The sequence below is a fragment of the Pocillopora damicornis genome, chromosome 8 (assembly GCF_964200805.1).
Source record: "Pocillopora damicornis chromosome 8, jaPocDami1.2, whole genome shotgun sequence".
Classification (NCBI taxonomy): Eukaryota; Metazoa; Cnidaria; class Anthozoa; order Scleractinia; family Pocilloporidae; genus Pocillopora; species Pocillopora damicornis.
In genome coordinates, this window is record NC_142677.1 from 11910327 (window position 1) to 11925802 (window position 15476).

The 15476-nt window shown below is 36.7% G+C and overlaps 3 protein-coding genes and 1 long non-coding RNA gene across 4 annotated transcripts in view; 3 read left to right on the forward strand and 1 right to left on the reverse strand.

Annotated features, from left to right (window-relative positions):
- The first annotated feature begins 46 nt into the window (after positions 1-46).
- LOC113682549 (uncharacterized) lies at positions 47-4180 on the forward strand. Its single transcript, XM_027199709.2, has 2 exons — positions 47-437; positions 1669-4180. The coding sequence occupies exon 2, from the start codon at positions 1715-1717 to the stop codon at positions 3101-3103; it is 1389 nt and encodes a 462-aa protein (XP_027055510.2). The 5' UTR covers positions 47-437; positions 1669-1714; the 3' UTR covers positions 3104-4180.
- A 2-nt stretch (positions 4181-4182) lies between these two features.
- On the reverse strand, positions 4183-9384 carry LOC113682550 (cytochrome c oxidase assembly factor SCO1). The gene is made up of 6 exons (XM_027199711.2): positions 9177-9384; positions 8681-8903; positions 7901-8098; positions 6655-6753; positions 6428-6543; positions 4183-5876 (listed from the first exon to the last, which is right to left on the reverse strand). The coding sequence occupies exons 1-6, from the start codon at positions 9267-9269 to the stop codon at positions 5736-5738; spliced, it is 870 nt and encodes a 289-aa protein (XP_027055512.2). The 5' UTR covers positions 9270-9384; the 3' UTR covers positions 4183-5735.
- A 6-nt stretch (positions 9385-9390) lies between these two features.
- Positions 9391-15476, forward strand: part of LOC113682538 (cilia- and flagella-associated protein 74-like) — a 37706-nt gene continuing 31620 nt past the window's right edge. Inside the window, exon 1 of the mRNA XM_089181143.1 lies at positions 9391-10096. Coding sequence (XP_089037269.1) covers positions 9934-10096 — 163 coding nt within the window. The 5' untranslated portion in view covers positions 9391-9933. The remainder of the gene's footprint in view (positions 10097-15476) is intronic.
- Positions 12728-14967, forward strand: LOC149041388 (uncharacterized). Its single transcript, XR_016179419.1, has 4 exons — positions 12728-12947; positions 13070-13254; positions 14299-14424; positions 14825-14967. It is a non-coding gene; the product is annotated as an uncharacterized LOC149041388 (long non-coding RNA).

Below are 15476 nucleotides of genomic sequence, written 5' to 3' on the forward strand. Positions count from 1 at the left end.
TTGGGACAGACATAGCAAAGCGTGACTCCCCACCCCATTGAGTCTCAATGGGGTGGGGTGGGGGGTAGCTGGGTAAGTTTCTCTTGATAACGTAAATTGACCGCCGAAAATAGTTTCTAAAGATGACGTTCTGAGCGATAGCCCTCTGTCAGAGAGAAGAGAAGAATAGAGTAGTCCCTAAGCTATGGGGTGAATTTGTTGGCTAATTGATGAACCCTTCTGAGACCCTAACTCCCGCTAAAACAGTCACGCCAAAGTCACGCCAGGAGCATGCGTTAGTTACTTACACTGTACTTCGCGTTGCAACGGATTATTCGATAAAGTCTTGTACAAAACAGAAGGAGTAAACCTGTGCGCTATATATTTTTTGAGGATCTTCTTCCAGATTGCTATTTTCTGCGGCTGTCTTTCTTCGTACAAGAGTCTTGATCGAACAGGTAAGCATTTGTTATTCCGCTGAAATGTAATGTAAGATCACATAATTTTATACGCGTTGTTGTCCACTTCATTTACAATAGATCTTCACATAATCTTCGAAATCCTCTTGATAGCTTGTGTTAATCCACGAAAGAAGCGTATTGATTTGGGTGTCATACTTTTGCGGCGCTCATTCCAGATTGCTGTTATTCTCTGTTCTTAGACGTGTACTTCGGTATAAAATATGCCGTTATTCCGTTATGTAAGCAAGGTAATGAGGTATCAAAGTATGCTATTCCGGCGGGTGTCACTAAACTCAGCGCAAGAAACCCTAGTTTTAATTTATTAGTGTACCAATTTGATTTCGATTTCTCGTCTCTTGGCGAATTAGGATAGAATCATCCTTTGAGGTGTGCAGTACCCTTTTCCACTTAGATGAAATTTTAACGATTATGTAACTCAGTGAACACCACGGAAATAATTTTGCAAATTTTGAAAAGCGTAGGGTTTATATTTCTAGAAAGAAAAATATGTATTCGATTCATTGTGATCAACTGGTGGTGCAAAACCCCCCTTGAGTCTCATCAGCTCCACCCTCCCCCTCACCCTAGAACAAAAACTCTTGTGTTTTTAGTAGTGGGATCTTTATCCATTTGGGCCAGTTTTCAATCAAAGAAATGCTTACTGTAAGAAGCATTCTAAATTTGGGTAATAATTTGTAAGAAATATAGTGTACAGTATTTTGGCCTGAAATAATTTTTTGATAAGTGCCCTCCTCCCCTTCATCATTCATGAGTCCCCCTCTCCAATAAACCCCCTAGGCCTCTCCAGTGAGCTAACTTTTTGGAGGCCCCTGAGATTGATAAGTCCCTAAGGAACTTACTAGGGTGTTTATGGTACTTTTAGAGGATGTTCCACCTGTCTTTCCCCTTTCTGTTTGGATAATTGGCATTACTATACATCTCCTTGTAAATGAATTGACCCTTTACTCCCTTACATCATTTTGTATATATTCTCCATACTGTTCTCTATAAATTTCTTAAGGCGCTGAAAGGGAGAACTTGTGTAACAATTGAGAGGCTGTTTAGTTGATGATCATTTCTGTTTTTCTCATGACCTCAATGTCAGATTCAGGGGTGATTTTGTAGGGAGAAATTAGATGCTGGTCACTCTTAGGGGTGAAAGGGTTAAGAGATATGAGTGATGAGTCATACTGAAACTCTATCTGACAACTTTGTCTGTTCTTATTAGATATCCCTTGGTCTTCAATAAATTTTAACTCAAGTTGTGATACCAAATGGGGAGTGCTGGACAAAAACCTGTTGTGCAATTTGGCCAACTCTGGTACAGAATGAAAGCTGTTGTCTACTTATTGGTGCTTCTCTCTACGACACCATTCTGTCTTCTGTTCACTGTTAGCTGTTGGTTGTTTGGAAGGAGGACCAGGCAAGATCAACAGATTACAGAAGCTCTCAGGCAGACTGTGCTGGTATCTGGTGTTGCTCACACCAAAGGCCTTCACCTTGCCAAGACCTTGGGAAAAGCTGGTCACAGAGTTATTGTGGCTGACACAGAAGACTTTTGGTGCTCTGCTGTTCAATGGTCTCACTTCATTTCAAAATTCTACACAGTGCCAAATTTAAATTCCTGCAGTGGAAAAGAAGATTATATCAATGGAATGATCAATGTTGCAAAAGCTGAGAATATTGATTGGTATATTCCAGTTAGCCACACAAAGACAGCTGTAGCAGACACAATCATTAAACAGCGTCTGGCAGAAGTAAATCCTATGATAAAATGTCTTGTTTTTGATGACCCAAAGTTGACCACTATTCTTGACAATAAGGTTCTTTTTCTAAAGGAATGCCAAGAGCTTGGTCTTCAAGTACCATACTTTAAGGAAGTGGATAGTACAAGTGAAGTCCAGGAAATGGCTAAGAAGGGTCTTTTCTCAAAAGGCCACTACTTTCTGAAACCATTGATGCCATATTCTGAAGACCGATTAAACTTCACTTGCATACCAAGCAGTGCAAAAGAATTTGATAAATACATTGCTTGCTATGAGAGAAAGGTGAACAGTAATAATCCCTACCTGATCCACCAGTTCATAAAGGGAAAGGAATTCGCAGCCAATGCCATTGTTGTGAATGGATGTCTCCAAGTCTTTCAAGTATGCCCTTGTTCGCCAATGCAAATTGATTATGATGTTGTCCAACACCCTGCAATCAAACAGTGGGTAGAGGAGTTTTGCAAAGCCAAGCAACTCACTGGTTGTGTTTGTTTTGACTTCCTGGAAGATGAGGAAACAAGAGAGGTTTACTGCATTGAGTGCAACCCAAGGCTCCATTCTGCTATTGTCTCTTATGACATGCAGCCAGATCTTGAAAGAGCTATTCGTGGGGCCATTGATACTCAATTTCAGCTTGAGGTTCCGGTGCAGCCCTCCCCTTCTTCAACCCATGTCTACTGGTTATACAATGAAATTGCCAAAGTTGGGCTTTTCCAGCAAGGTTTTGGAGAGTTTATGCAGGTTTTACAGAATGGAAAAGATGCAGTCCTGGATGCAAGTGATCCTGTGCCATTCTTTATGTTAAATCATTTTCAGATGCCTGTGATGCTTATTCAGGCAATTATCAGTGGAAAGAAATGGTCTATAACAAATTATTGCCTTGGACAACTGAGGTAACTCAAAGTTACTTTGAATAATGTATGGTTTCCTAAGAAATTCAAACTCCTTAACTCATTTGTCTCTCAGGACTGAATCCTTGTTCAATTTCATGCCAGTAAATAGAGGAATGCTGATTGAAAATATAGAATATGAATGAAAAGGGGTTGGGGGAGATAGCTGTGTTAGCCACACCCTGTTTCGCTTCTCATTCACCAGATATTGACTGTAAGACAGTCAATCAAACCTGTAAAGAAGACACCAAGTACTTTAAAACAGCATTTATTCGGTGTATATTAATTTCATCTTTGTAGAATACTGAAAGGGGTAAAGTATTGCTTCATTAGAATACTGTTTCATAACTGCACTATCATGCGCCAACAATAACTATAATTGCTTTTAGCACAAGGTTGTGGTGCAATAGCCCAAAAATTTTAGTACAAAAAATTAGTTTTCTCTTGGGTGAGTCTGTGTGAATCATCCCAGCTAAGAGTGGAACACTTAAAATTATGTTTAAGAAAGGGTTGGGCTCAATACTTGCGTCTCACACACCCAGTCTTTAGTCCCAATATCTTCTCATTCACCTCATATTAAGGAAAGAAAAAAGACTGCAAGGCAGTCTTACAGAGCAGTAACTGAGACTTCAGAAGTACCTATTAAGTAGTACCTATTTAGTGTACTGTAGTTATTGTGTTAAGTGCTCACCTTGGTTATTTTAGGATAGGTGGATAAGTGAGGCTGTAAAATACAGCTGTAAGTAATGACAGAACTTTCAATTTACTTTGTGTAAACTGTAATAAATGGTTTTGATATCAAGATGTAACTCAAGGGGTCATTTTATTTGCAAAGTGTTCATAGAGGAAATAGGTGTGGCACCACTTCTTCTGGGGCAAGATATACTACCATTAAAATAAATGCATAATTCACTGAAAGAAAGTGTTACAGTTGTGATGGTTGAAGTACTTGCAAATGCTTCTGCTTATTTTCACGTAAAACTGTCATCACTGTATCTAGAACAGGTGTAGATTGAATTGTTTGAAGTGTAAGATAAAAAACTTTGCAGATAAAAGTATTCAAATAAAACCCATTGAGAGCTGATCTCAGTTCACAGTGTTTTATTACATCAATTAATAAATAAACAGGTTACAGGGAATGTCTTATTTTCTCCCTTAAGATCATACTTTTATAAATTTTATCAATCAAGCTGGCATTCTGTCACATGTCGATACTTAGGCACTTACTCACCATTATATTACTGTTGAAGCTTATTCTAGTTTCAAAAGAAGGAAGCTACCAGGATGCTTACAGTCCATTGCAGATAACCAACCACCAATTCATAGAGTTTCCTTGAATGTTTGTTACTACTTTTTTAAAGTAGCTGGTGATTCTCGATTGAATGTCAAAAGTAATGTGCAATTCCTTTGATTTTGCTTTACCTCCTTCTGTGGTTGGTCTAGAAAACTTGTGCCATGCACTACACCAATCAGACACCTAGCAAAAACCAATTGTGACTTGGTCACCTGCATTTTCCTGTGCTTTTAGTAATTTGCTGTTATTAGTTTAAAATCCTTAACGGCAAATGATGATGCAAGGCAGTGTTATGATTGGATGTTGTTATTACTTGGTTTTGGTTTCACGACAATCAACTGAAAACTGCTCTAAAACAAAACTGATTGGAAGTAATCACTGTGGCCAATTAGAAGGAAGGAAATAATTACCTAACAGTCTAATTGTGCTTTAAGTAAAAACAAGCTAACTGCCTGATGCATAAGAAATTTTGACTGACCAAGTCATGATTGGTGCTAGTTTTGTTTCTGTTAAGAAAAATAAGAAAATATGAGTGACCAAGTCATGATTGGTGTCAGTGTTATCAACAGAGTCGATAACTTAAATTGGCCTCTGTAAAGAGTTTTGAAGCTGATGTTTTGAGTGTTAGCCCTACATCATTCTCTCTCATGAAGCGCTAACCCTCAAAATGCCAGCTTTGAAACTCTTTACAGAGGCCAATTTGCATCATCAACTAAGTTGATCGTACCAAAATTTCTTGTTACACTCTTTCACTGATGCACCACCACATGGAAAGTTACCCCTTTTATTCATGATTGGTGTTAGGTTTGTTTCTGATTGGACAAGAGGGTAGTAAAGCTTTTCTGAACCAATCACAGAGGTAAGTAAAGCAAAAGCAATCCTTGGTTATTTTTGACACTCACTTGAAAATGTCTCATTCTCCTGGATGGAGAGACACACTGTGAGGGTTTAATGTCTTCCTTAAGAACACTGCACAATGATCCTGGCCAAGGTCTGAACCTGGAACTTTAGATTTGCAGTCTACCATTCTAACCACTGAACCAAAGCATCTATTATAATTTCTACCAAATCTTAAACAATGACTTGATTGTAAGTTTAATGTTCATATCGACAGGATTCAACCACAATATTGTTAGCATAATGACCTAGCCAAAACCATTAGCAGCACAGTATGAAGTTAGAAAAGAAACAAGTATATAAAATGATTGACGGATTAATTTAACAAAAATGTTTTTAGACTGCCTTTTTGATAAATTTTTGCTTTGCCTCTCCTGGGTCAATTTGAGTGGTGCCTGCAGTTCATCCTGACTTGATGTATTTCATGTGAACAAATTTTTTTGCAAAATTATTTCTTTTGCTTGAATTTGTTTGACATCATGTGTTTTACAATCCCTGCAGCAATGTCCTCTGCTGTCTTATTTTGTCCAAAATACTCTGCAAAGTTTCCTGAAGGATCCACAAGGTACTGAATAATGGTGTGATCAACCTGGAAAAAAATTCATAAATTGTAATCAACCTGAAATACATCTTAACCCTTTAACTCCCAGAAGTGATTCACATGTAACTTCTCCCTACAACATCCATCCACTATCCACCAAACAGGTAATGAGAGTACTCAAAAGTATCAGGTAGAAGTTGTTGTGTTGATCTAACACCAAATTCCTGTAACTAATTAACAAGGAAATGTGTAGCAGCTAGAGGAGAGAATATATTAACAATCAGATCCTGGTAGTTAAGGGGTTAACCATCTAATTCTGTTACCCCTTACACCCTATCATCAGTGTGCATATTCTCCATACTGTTCTCCATACATTTCCTACAGTGCTAACAAGGAGAATTCTCCTAACAATCAAGAGCTTCCTTTGTTGAAAATCATTTCCTTTATTCTTGTGACTGAAATGTTTGATTCAGGGGTGATATTGTGAGGAGAAATTAGATTCTGGTCACTCTAAGAGGTCAAAGGGCAGCTGAGGACATTGCAGAATTCTACTCAAAGTTTGTGTTTTTAGTACTTTTTCCATTAAATGGCTCACATACAATGTAGTCATTGTCTTCATCTGCTGGTCCTGCACTGAAGTATACCCTGTAAGCCTTGCAAACCTGTTGGACTTGTTCAGGTGATCCCGTGAGACCAAGGAGACGTGGATGAAACTCTATAACAGGAGGAACATGTACTTAATAAGGGACAAAGCAGTGGGCATCTTAAATGGCATTTAAAAAAAAACTTTCTAAGGAATTGCCATAAAATGTATAATCAGATCCACCTTGGACATACTGCTTCACAGCCTTGACATCATCCCGAGATGGATCAACTGTTATGAACAGGGGTTGAAGCTCTGCACCAAGTGCATCTTTGCTCTCATCTATAAAGTTAACACCAAAAGATACAATGAAGTAATGTAAACAGTAATAATAATAATAATAATAATAATAACTAGTTTTATAGTCTGAAACTACACACTCTTAACCCTTTTACTCCCAAGATCTCTTTAGTAATTCTCCCTATTGTCTGCCATAAAATACTTATGATTTCAATTTGGAGAATTTGGTATTAGATCAACTCGTAGTCCCCTACTTGAATTTTCTTCTATATTCTCCTTACTAGTCTGCTTGATTCTGTATTGATACTGTAAGGAGAAATTCTGTCTTGGTCACTCATGGGAGTTAAAGGGTTAATCAAGTTACTTCAGTTCTAGAATTTGCCAAAGAACTATCATTTTATGTTCAAATACACAAATGCTGTTTAACTCATTCATTCCCAGATTTGATCAACATTTAACTTTCCCCTGTGATTCTAGAAAGTTATCTTGCAAATAGGTTATGGGAATAGCAAGGCTAACCGCCAGAGGATGTCATAATGATGTACACCAAACTCTCCACTCTAATTTACAAGAAATTGTATAGTCACTGTGTCAAGAGTGGAGAATTGCTAATTGGAACTTGGGAGTTAAAGGGTTACATTGTTCTCCCTTATTTTAAGCATGACAGGTAAAATAAATTTTCAAACCAGAAAAGCAATCCTTTTACAAGTTGGATTTTCAAGAATTCCAAGCAATTTTTAATGGTAATAAGAGGTACTACAGGTGGTAAATGTTACCGGTTACTGCCTGAAAAGGAGAACACTGGGGTTAAGGACCAAGAGATGTCTTTCCTGATTGAAAAAAAAGACCTTTTTAGTTTTAAAGGGGAAGGGAACTAATTTATTTGGGTTGGTATGAGGAATCTTTATTTTCAACAGTAAAAGCATGTCTATGTGCTGATTAATGTGCTGCTTTGGAGAGAAATGGAATGAGTAACATGATCACAAGATACCACTAAATTAAAAAGATGTCTCATGATGTTAGTTTGGAGAATTGGTATTGGATCACCTAATAATTCATTAATTGATATTTTACTTCATTCTTGTCACTTCTATGCTTGATATTGTATTGATATCACAAGGAGAAATTCTCTCTTGGTCACTCATGGAGGGTGAAAGGTTAACAGTGCTCATGCTTTGGTTCAGCTTACCAACAAGGTCAATTGCTTTTCCCATTTTTTCTAATTCATCAGGGCAAATGTCAGGACAGTGAGTGAAACCAAAGTAGAGCAATATCCATTTGCCATGAAAATCCTTGTCTGTAACAGCTTGTCCGTTATGATCTATGAGACTGAAGGGTCCACCAAGTGCAACTTTCCCCATGGATCTCTTCTGCTGCTTCTCTTTCACTACATTTAAATAAATCAAGGTTCCAGTTTAGCTTTAACTCCATATTAACAGAAACATTTTCTTATTTCTTTATTGACTGAGCTGAAAGGTACTTTCTCTTTATCCTGAAAGGATGACACTTTAACTGATCAGAATCTTTTGACCTTGTAATAGACAGGTTTTGCATGCAGGGACAATATATGAACCATGTAAAAGCTCTCCTTGAGTTCCCTTTTACTGACTTGCTTTGCATTCAGATCTTACTCCTGTCATCATAGTCATTAAATTACCATAAGTATTCCAACTCTTCCTTTAAGTGGTTCTAATCCATCAAAGTTTACCCCAAGGTTTCTCTAAAGGTTTACCTTTCATATTCTACCCAGTGTGGTGGCTTTAGACTTAGAAAAAACATAGGGACCCCATGTGCAGCAAAAAGGCTGACATTTTTGTGTTTCCTTGTAGGGTGAGCTTTCCAGCTGTGAGATTTTTTTTCTTTTCTTGTTTTTTTCCCAAAGATGGGGGATTATTCTCACTCCCACCATCAGCTATACTTCTGACAAGCATAATGGAAAATTAGCTAATGGTGTGACTAATTTTCTTACTTCGTTCCTTCTCCTCTTTGAGATGACGAACATAGAGCAGCAGCCCCCCGCCAGCAAGTGCACAAAGAGCAAGTGAAGCCCATGTTACAGGACCCCTCTTTGATGATCGCTTGAAAACATCTTCAGTTGGTTTTTGAGCTCCTTTTGGTTCAGCACGTGTCAATGCATTTCTTGAAGAGGATATTAATGTTCTTTTATGAAATGAATTGTTTAATGGCTTCACCTAAACATGAATAAATTTAAATTCTTGGTGAGATCGACACCATAAATAAAAATTTGTTGTCAGTGTACTAGCAGGTCATTTATCCAGTTAAAATGTATTTGGCACATCAAAAACTCAACGAGGAAAAGTTTGCATGTCTGATCGATGGCACCGTAATAAATTTTATCCGATAACGATATTCATATTGTAATAAAGCATAGTTACGTGATTAACCCGTTGTAGAGAAGTTGCCAGTGACACTTGGTCTTCAACGATTACATAAGACAGGTTTACCTCGTAATTAGTCGCTAATTTTAAATTTCCTGGCCAAGCTACTTTGAGGTATGTCTCAGGACTCCTTAGCCGAAAGAAGCTTTGTCTAAGCATCACTTATTTTTGCCAAACAGTTGGATGATAACCAAACTTGAGAAGGAAAAGAGACTCTCGGGCTAATGGCTCAAAAATTCCGCCATGTTTGTTCTAAAGCCGTGGCTACTAAGCTATCCACTACAGCCGTGGTCACTTAGCTAACCGCTGTCATGGCCGCCGTTTGTTGTTTAGCGGGTGATTTCGAGTTGTAGGCTGACAGCTCGTAAATAACAGCGTTTTTACCTGTTGAGCTGGCTATGCTCTGTTGACCAACCTTTCTGGTTTCATGATGGAAACGTCAACGTTTTTTTGTGGTATTTCTAGACAAGAGTTGTGCTTGTAGCCAAGGTTTTAGACGTCCTTGAATCTGTCCAAAAATTTGACCGTATAGACTTTGGTTTAGGAATACCCGCAAGCAGTATTTACAATGTGGATCTCGTCATATTTCTGTAATATATTCTATCGAATTGTGATTTTAGGAACTCTATGACGTGTCTTAAATCGTAATTGACAGTGTAGTGTTTATCCTATGTACACAAGCGAATGGTTGTCATAGGAGACAGATTGACCATCTAATTTTGCAGAATCCAGTATTTAACGTTACTTCGAGGTCTAGGAAAGAAACAAAACGCTACATTGGTACAAAAACGATTTTAAAAGGCGCCCAGTTGCCGTCAGTGACATGGAAGTGGTGGATTTAGAGAAAAAGGCTATTGAAGACACCATGGAACATCATAGTATTTACACCTCGAATGATGAAACTGTGAATGCCGATGCCAGCGGCAATGTGACCAATGGTGAAATAGAAGAAATCAAACAAAACCAGTGGCAGTTCTCAGATGAAGGTAAGTGTAAAAGTCTGAAAAAAAAAAAAAAAAGAGAAAGAATATTCCATCATTTTCTGTGGTAAATATGGTTTAGGTTGGGCAGTTGTTTGAAGGGTAGATGATATAAAGCTGTCCAACAGATAAATCAAAATCTAGCACAAAATTTACAGCACTATCCACCTGTATAGATTTATCCAGTAAATAGCCTTATCCACCCTTGAAACAACTGTGGCCTGGTCAATAGTGGAGTGGAACCTGATTTAAGAAAGACCTAGAAAATAGATATGTCATAACTTTTCTGTAATACAGTGTAACCTCCTCTCACAACAACCTCTTCTTGAAAACCACCTCTTGAAGTGCAGCAAAGAACAAGGGTTTTGTGTGGTCCAGACCATGAATTTGTCATTTGTGGAAAATGTCTTCCTAAAGGAGGTTTCCTTAAATTCTCTTTACAGTAACAATAACATTCATATTCTTCAAACAGTTCTTTACACTTTTTCTATGTTACTGACCAGATAATTTTTTACAAGAAAGAGCATTTGAAATTGGTAATCATTTATTTTATTTTGATAATCTGCTCATTTGATTCAAGTGTGATACTATCCAGGATTTCAGAACAAGCCAGCAACCACCAGAGTTCTGCCAGCTACTTGATAAAATGTTGCTAGTTACTCTGATCAAAATAATTACCTTTTTGCCTTTAACCCTTTAACTCCCATAAATGACCAAGAGAGAATTTCTCCTTACAATATCAATACAATATCAATGCAATATCAACCAGATAAATGATAAGAATAAAGAAAAATATCAATTTGGGGATAATTAGTTGATCCAATACTAAAATCTCTGAACTAGCATTATGGAATTGTATGGTTGATAGTAAGAAGAATGAAAAATTATCTGGAAGTTAAAGGGTTAAGGAACTTTTCACAATCACCCACTTTTGTGGAGTCCGATGTCTACCCAGGTGGAAATCTTATTAAGATCTTGGAAGATCTTGTAAGATCTTGGAAGATCTTGTAAGAATCTTATAAGATGGCAATTAAGATGAAGATCTTACTAAGATCTTATTAAGAATTAATAATCTTAATAAGATCTTGCCAAATTTCTTGAACAAATCTTAACCAGGTTTGAGCATTGTAAGATCTTAAAAGATCTTATTAAGTTTATACAAGAATCTTGTAAGAATCTTGACAAAATTTAACAACACATGGGGATTAAGATCTTGGAAGGTTCTTAACAAGATCTTATTAAGTTTATTTAAGAATCTTGTAAGAATCCTCACAAAATTTTACAAGAAATGGGGGTTAAGATCTTGAAAGGTTCTCAACAAGATCTTATTAAGTTTATTTAAGAATCTTTTAAGAATCCTAAAAAAATTTTTACAACACATGGGCATTAAGATCTTGAAAGTTCTTAACAACATCATATAAAGTTCACTTAAGAATCTCAGTTGTAAGAATCCTAATCTTTAAGAAAAGGAAGATCTTACAAGCTTCTTGACAAGATCTTGGTAAGTTTGTTAAGAATCTTAATAATTAAGTAAGATTTGTAAATGTAACATCATAAAGATTCTAGACAGGATTTCATCTAAAGTTCATCTAAGAGTTTTGTAAGAATCAAAATTTTAAGATCAGTAGGAATTTAAATGTTCTTGACAAGATTTTATCAAGTTCATTCCAGTACATTCTTGAGTAACTTGAAATGCTTATCCTGTTCTGTTCATAAGAGAGCATGGGAATGCATAAGGCTTGAAACCTCTCACACATGATGTGAAAAATCCCATGTCCAAAAGGGGATCAAATAACATCAAGTAAGCTTCCATGGTATGGTGTGCAAATTTCAGACCCGAGAACACAATACACATGCAGCTGCTTTCTAACGAGGTAATTGTTCCACTGGAATTATGGTATCAACAGATTAAATTTGGACAGACTTTTCAGATTACATTTGATGATTGATTATGAAATATACTGAACAGCTAGTTTAAATAATCACTAATCATGTTCATAGGGAGTGTCTAGAAAGGGATTAAACCTTCCCATCTTTGCCTTGAACATTAAGACACCCATAGATAATGTCACCACATTCCACAAGCAAGAGACTTTCGCTGATATGGTTCAGAAAAAAAACATGGCAGTATGCAGACAGATGGCAGAATGAAAAGATGTATTTAAAAAAAATTTATAGCTAGCTACTTGTAAAAATATTTTTCAAGAAAGTTGCACGAAATTTGTACTTTCACCAAGGCATTCCACGCCACAGCGCATACGCAGAATTGCAAATTGTACACTTGATCGTTGTTGTTAACCGTTTTTGCATCATATCGTTTCGGACAAAGTTCGACAGAAATTCTACTTTGGTCGAGTGTTATCTGCCTGGTTGAGAAATTTAACTGTGCCTTACAGCCCTAAAGAAGAAGAATGATTTTGAGAATTAGGATTTTACCGACCAAATTCTTTACAATATAACTAACAAATAAACATCGAAAATTTGCAGACCGGTCAGATGGCAGAAATTAAAAGTATTTTTAAAAAGTTTATAGGTAGTTACTTACAAAATACTTGCGAGAGTTGCGTGACATTTTGTACTTTCACTAAGGCTCTCCCCAGTCTCCCGCTACGGCCGGCGCAAAATTACAAATTGTTCACTCGACCGTTGTTGTCAACCGTTCACGCGCCATTTCGTTTCGGCAAAGTTCTACAGAAATTTTACTTTGGTTGAGTGTTATCTACCTCGTTGCGAAATTTAATTGTGTCTAAAGCCCTGGCGAAGAATAATGATCTCGAGAATTAGGATTTTACAAGCCAAGTTCTTTGCAAAATCACTAATGTTACTGTCGCTTAAAATACAGAAAATGACGCAGTCGGTAAGTAACATGAGTTTACAGCACACCAGAGAAGATAAATCGCGTTTTGCTTTTCTTGTGAAAGAACACTACGATTACACATTCAAGGTTGCGATATCCTTGTTTTATTCTGTCACGTGAAGTGGCCTCAGGTGAATAGTTTACACATCTAAGCACATAGAAAGCACACGTATGATTGTGCACGACACTCGCTTCATAACTCAAGGAACACATTGGTCTTGGTAGTTTAAGTATCTTGAGAAGATTTCCAAAAAAGCAACTAGTGCACGACTGCAACTGAAGCAAATGAAGGCAAATCATCCCGAAGGTAAGTGCTACTGACTTTTATTCATTAAGTTCACGTTATCAACATTACACATCTGCTGGAAGGTGATGCGATAGACTTATTTCTCGCACTTTTTAGATTCTTTTAGCATGGACGAAAAAAGTGACGATAAGTTTATTTAATTGCAAGGCCACGGTATTTTTATATAAGGCAAATCATAAAATCTCGTCAGGGTTCGATTTCGTCAGGAAGCGTTTTTGTTTAGAATTGAGTGGAAACTGACACGAGATGTAACGCTATCATCATCAAAACCCCGTAACGGCGGCTGCTAACCTTACTGCACTTGTAGCAATTCTCTCAAGTCAGTTTTAAAAGAGAGATTGTTCCGGATTTAAGTGTTGTAGGCAGAATCATCGTAGCTTCCAGTCGTCTCGCATGGAAATGGTTCACAATAAACAATTAATTTGTCTTCGGCTTTACTAATAACCACTAGAAGTTAAGCTAAAAGGGTGCAATAACAACGCGAAATCGATTATGGAATTACTTTATTCCCAAATAATGAATTATAAATTGCCACGTTCTACTTAAAAGTTTCCACTGATGATGATGATGATGAAAGCCAAACTTGGTTCGATTATCACGACCATGTCCACAGTGATGGGAATCTTCCCAAAGCAAACAAAAATTACCAAAAAATGGGAAGTTCTTCTGATGATGTAAGAACTCTAAATATTCAATGTTGGTGCATGATAGTTCATTTCCCCCCCCCCTCCTTCAAGACTTCATTGACTTAGATGGCTTAAGGAAGAATTTTGGCACTGTTATCCTGTCAATTTTTACTCTAACACATTCTATACCTGTATTAATTCCATGCAACATTTTTTGTATTTTGTTTGGTTCTGTTTAGTTTTTATTTGTTTTGTTTTGTGAATGTGTGTGTATTTTTTTCTGGTTTTCATTTAATGCTGAGTCATGATTCCTTGCTTCCCTTTCTCACAATTTTCTTTGTTCTAAAGGTTAATGAAACTTAATTCAGTGGAGGGATTGCTCAACAAATGTAAACATTTTTTCAATTCATATTCACAGGAGAACTGGAGAAATAGGATCACCTGTAAAAATGATTTTATCCTGAATAAAGTAGACTTTGAGTCCCATCTTAATGCTACAAGCACAGAATGGGATAGAAGGGTGGCAACTCCTGATTGTAAAAAGGTAATTTTTCATTTATCAACTTTTTGTGGGAATTTGGAATAGCTGTTTCAGCAGTGCAAAGCGTAAACAAAGTTTGTTGGATTGGAGTTGGGCAGTGCAAATTGCCAAGATTCATAACTGGGAACCTGTGCATAAAAATTTTGCTCTTAAAGATGATAAGTTCTTGTTAAAGATAGTCACTACCTCCTTTCCTTTGCGTACAGATGAGGCATGATGGTGATCAAGGAGAACCATTGAGAAGCTCCTCCCCTCTACCTTACTAAGTACTCCTCACAATGAAACCAAGCTCCTATTACTCCTCTCTGGCAGGGATTTTAAAAAATACGCTCTCAAGGTTTTAGTATATTTTGTACCTGTATACAAATTACTATTTTCTTTTTTTCTTTTTTTCTTCCCACAGGAGCCATAAATCAGAAATTTGGTGATGCCCAAATGAATAAGAGGTGGTCTCAAATAAGGCTCTACTTGAATAAAAAAAATTGCTTGGATTCCAAGAGAAAAGTTCACAATGTAGAGGGCAATGTTGAATGAACTAAAGCTTGGTTGATATTTGTACAAAATTGAAATATTTGCAAATTTGCTTGTCAAGTAGCTGTCAAATTGACTAAAATGCCAACTGAGATGAGTGTTGTGAGCTTTAATTCTTTGAACACGTTTGCTGCAATACAAAATTTTGTTGTTTTTTTTTGTTTTCATGCTTAAATTATTCTAAAAGAAGAAAAACCATTGCAGTTTGAATCAAACGAAGAACAATTTAAAACTGGGACATGCCTTTAGTTATTATGGCTTATTTGTGTAAGGATAACTATGGTAGTTCAAATCAAAATTAAAACAATTGTTTTTTTTTAATTTTTAAAACACACCAAAGGGAAGAACAAGAACTCTTCTTGTACAGTTGTCATTTAAATCGTGCATGTTTACCAGTTAACGTTTCTTATCAAGATATTTTTTAGTAATTAATTTCACAGTGTTGAGAATTTGCAATAAATTTTGCTTAATGTTGGATGAAGAAATTCTTTCTTAGTTGTGATCTCCATTCCTCAATCATCCAG

Bases quoted from the DNA above. Each gene is read 5' to 3' on its own strand.
- LOC113682550 (XM_027199711.2), bottom strand. From the start codon at position 9,269: ATGCTTAGACAAAGCTTCTTTCGGCTAAGGAGTCCTGAGACATACCTC. The intron at 8,904-9,176 runs GTAAACCTGTCT...ATTCATGTTTAG, and splicing joins AATTAGCGACTAATTACGAG to GTGAAGCCATTAAACAATTC. The intron at 8,099-8,680 runs GTAAGAAAATTA...ATTTAAATGTAG, and splicing joins CAAAGAGGAGAAGGAACGAA to TGAAAGAGAAGCAGCAGAAG.
- LOC113682549 (XM_027199709.2), top strand. From the start codon at position 1,715: ATGGGGAGTGCTGGACAAAAACCTGTTGTGCAATTTGGCCAACTCTGG.